The 3,412-nt window shown below is 43.5% G+C and overlaps 2 protein-coding genes across 2 annotated transcripts; one reads left to right on the top strand and one right to left on the bottom strand.

Annotated features, from left to right (window-relative positions):
* Nucleotides 1-868: 868 nt before the first annotated feature.
* LOC122048443 lies at nt 869-1,743 on the bottom strand. The gene is made up of 2 exons (XM_042610008.1): nt 1,622-1,743; nt 869-1,520 (listed from the first exon to the last, which is right to left on the bottom strand). Exons 1-2 carry the CDS (start codon nt 1,741-1,743, stop codon nt 869-871), a joined length of 774 nt encoding a protein of 257 aa, XP_042465942.1.
* A 96-nt stretch (nt 1,744-1,839) lies between these two features.
* On the top strand, nt 1,840-3,412 carry LOC122049276 (syntaxin-81-like). Its single transcript, XM_042610683.1, has 4 exons — nt 1,840-1,985; nt 2,309-2,392; nt 2,489-2,593; nt 3,363-3,412. Exons 1-4 carry the CDS (start codon nt 1,908-1,910, stop codon nt 3,402-3,404), a joined length of 309 nt encoding a protein of 102 aa, XP_042466617.1. The 5' UTR covers nt 1,840-1,907; the 3' UTR covers nt 3,405-3,412.

The following is a 3,412-nucleotide window of genomic DNA, read 5'->3' as shown; positions in this document are numbered from 1 at the left end:
CGATGAGGATGAGCATCGGAGGAAAGAATGACAATGCTATAACTCTCAGGGATTTCCACTACAAGAAAATTGGGAATCTACAACACTTAAACGACAACGCTTTTTATAAAAAGCGTTGTCTATTTTTTTTTAACAACGCTTTTACTGAAAAGCGTTGTCTATTTCATTATTTTCTTATTAATAGACAACATTTTTTTAAAAAGCGTTGTCTATTAGTGATTTTTACGGGTCAAAGACAACGCTTCGTAAAAAGCGTTGTCTATTAGCCTTTTTTTTAGTGTCTACGACAACGATTTCTAAAAAGCGTTGTCTACTGTCAAGTTATCATCTCAATCTTAAATGATCTAGACCGCTTATCTCAAGATCTGACGGTTGGATCTTCATCCATCTTCATCATAATATGGACGGCCCAGATTAAAGGAGGAGAAAACTTGTTTCCTTTTACCCATGGGACGACACAGTACTGGTGATTCCTTTCTGTTCGCGACATCTCCTCTCGCGCGGCTAGGGCACGCGACCTCCCACCGCCGGCCGTCTCTTCTTCCTCACCACCGGCCGGCAGCTCTTTCTTCTCTTCACTGCCGCACAGACCCCTCTTAAGAATCGGGAAGTGTGGTGGTGGATTTCGCTGGCGATGACGACACCCAACAACCTTCCTAACGGCGGCCACCACCAGCGCCCACACCCTCCGCCCGACCCTAGGAAGCAGCGCCACTACCTTGGCACGCCCATCGCCACCCCTTCCTCCTCTTCCTCCGCCGCCTCCTTCAAGAGTTGCTGCTGCTACCTCGACGGCGCTCGATGTGATGTTTTAGCAATCACTCCTTTCTTTTATGTACAAGCGTGTAAATTGCTATAGTCACCTTCTTCACATGACTTGTTGCTTCTTGTTACTTCGCTGCTTGGTGGATCTCTTGATCGACTCGATCCTCTGAAGTCTGATCTGTTCTCTGAATCTTGCTATGAACTCATCCGCCTTCTTGTCCACCTCATTCGCTTCCCCTCCTCCCGCCTCATGGTTTGACGTTTCTTCTGTGGCACCACCAGACGCCTCTGCAACGTCCTCCCCACAATTATCAGCCTGCTCATTCCTTGGACTTGTTATGTCGTTGGTGGCATCCCGACATTCTCTCCTGCTCGAGTTCTTCAATTCCTCTTTGAGCCTTCTGGCCGTTGCGTGATTTCCGTGCTCATGTTTGAGGTAGTCGGGTGGAGGCGGCGGACTGGCCTTGCTTTTGTAGATAATCTTCGGCTTCGACGTGTCGGATGAGAACGACGGCGAAGGAGAAAGATGCCTTGGGGAAGGCAAAGTGGGGGACGCGGGAGTTGAGGGAATGATGCTACTGCCTTTTATGTCGGCCACCTGTTCGACCTTATTCCCCTTCGACCCTGAGCATGATATCCACGGGATTGGAGAGGAGAGTACTGCGGACTCGTTCTCTGAATCAAACAGGTGATCTTCAATTCCATAGTTAGCTGAGGTAGGCTGCTCATCGTTCTCCTGGTTTTGTTGTTTTATGCTTCAAACGGGCAACAGCAGATGTGATGTTTTAGCAATCGCTCGATGTGGTTCGGCACAAGGATCTAAGCAAGCGCCTGCGGCCTCCTCCCTGCTGATCACCGACGCTTCTGCTCACTACGGTCGGCACACTGCCGCCTGGATCTACTTCCGGGATCTTCCCTGTTTTGTACAAGGATAGCGCCTGCGGTCTCCTCCCCTCTCGGGTTGAGCAGAAGCCACATCGATCTACGGCCTCCTCTTGTCTTGGGCTGATCAAAGGTCGAAGCATCACCATAGGCCTCCTCTCCATTCGGGTTGAGCAGAAGCCCAGCAAGCAGCGTTTCTCCTACGAACCGCTTCCAACCGTTGATGAGCAGGTAGAGATTAGGTGGTATAAGGTTATGTGATGGCTAAGAGTAGGGACATAACCGAAGATTTTAGGGAAGCTACCCATGCGACAGCTCTCTCTTTTGGCTACGACGAGGTTGGTTATTGGATTGAAACTATCTTAATTTTCTTCTTCCTATTGACGTGTTAGTGTTCCTTGCATTCATTTGAATATTCATGGGAGTTTTTCTTCTTGCTTCACTCTGGGCTATGCATATCTTAAATTGTAATTGCTATTTCTCAACAGTAAAGAATTCCAAGTTTGTTCTGTTTCAAAGTTTTACAGTTTGTGAGTTTGTTTCAATTGAGAACAATTCAACATACGCTAGAAACTGCTACAATGATACATGTAATTCATAAGATTTTAATGGCACCATGCTATAACAGTACATTTTTTTGGCTTGTCATTGTCTTTGACAGGCCAAATTGGTTGCGCTCTTGGCATCCTTCATTTTGCGCAAACCCTTGGAGAAACCTCCATTTGAAAAAGCTGCAATTAAGACGGTACATCAGCTGCAGAGTCTCTTGCTTTGATATTCTCTAGATACGTGATATCTCTATCATATTTGATAAATGTTTTGACAATTTTCTTATTTTTAGCTTGAAAGTATTTCAGAATTGGAACACTTCATCACTAAGCATCGGAAAGATTATGTGGATCTGCATCGAATCACTGAACAGGAGAGGGACAACATTGAACATGAAGTGAGTTAGCCTAAGCTTCTGTTTGCAAAAAAGAGAGAAGAAAAAGTGGGGATTTAGCAAATCCAACCATGATGACAATGGTTCCTTTATTCAAATGCATAGATAACAAAACATAATTGAGCGAATACTGGAGGATGTTCAAAATGAGCAACACCAACAACATAGAATGCAACAAGTGCTCCCCAAGAAGGCTCAACAATCGAAATCGTCTGCAAGAAAACCAAGGACTGTTCCCAACTATGCCCACATTTCAGCAATCAAAATCCAAGCAGCATATAGAGGTTACAGGGTAAGATCAATCTGTTTGTTTCAATTTGCACACATTATGATTTCATTGACTCATGCCCATCAAGTATTTGATTAAATGTCTTTTCCATTATATTAACTACTAAGAATTCCTACGAGTTTCATCCTATTTCTGTGATGCAATGCTTTATATAATCCAATTCAAGTTCAATTAATAATTTATGATGGTCCTGAAATTACTGTTTGGTATCACATTAACAATGGCTCCATTTTAGATTGATTCTGAAGTTATGAGAGTGGAGTGATCAAAGAGGAAGACAAAGTAGAATTATCACAACTAAGAGTTTAATCTCTGTAGCTTATCGCGCTTAGTTTCCTATTGATGTGATGAATTTATTCCATGAAATTAAGAAATTCTCAGTACTCCATGTGTCATTTATGGACTCAATTCAAGTTGATGGTTTTTTATTCATGGTACTATTTTTCAGCTTATGTACTGATTTTGATGTTCGAATTCTTTTAGGTACTTGATCCAACCATGAGGCCGAGTATAAAAGAGCTTTAAAAGGCTTC

The sequence above is a fragment of the Zingiber officinale genome, chromosome 2B, assembly GCF_018446385.1.
Source record: "Zingiber officinale cultivar Zhangliang chromosome 2B, Zo_v1.1, whole genome shotgun sequence".
NCBI lineage: Eukaryota > Viridiplantae > Streptophyta > Magnoliopsida > Zingiberales > Zingiberaceae > Zingiber > Zingiber officinale.
The sequence above is the reverse complement of the archived record's forward strand: the minus strand, read 5'-3'. Positions and strand labels throughout refer to the sequence as shown.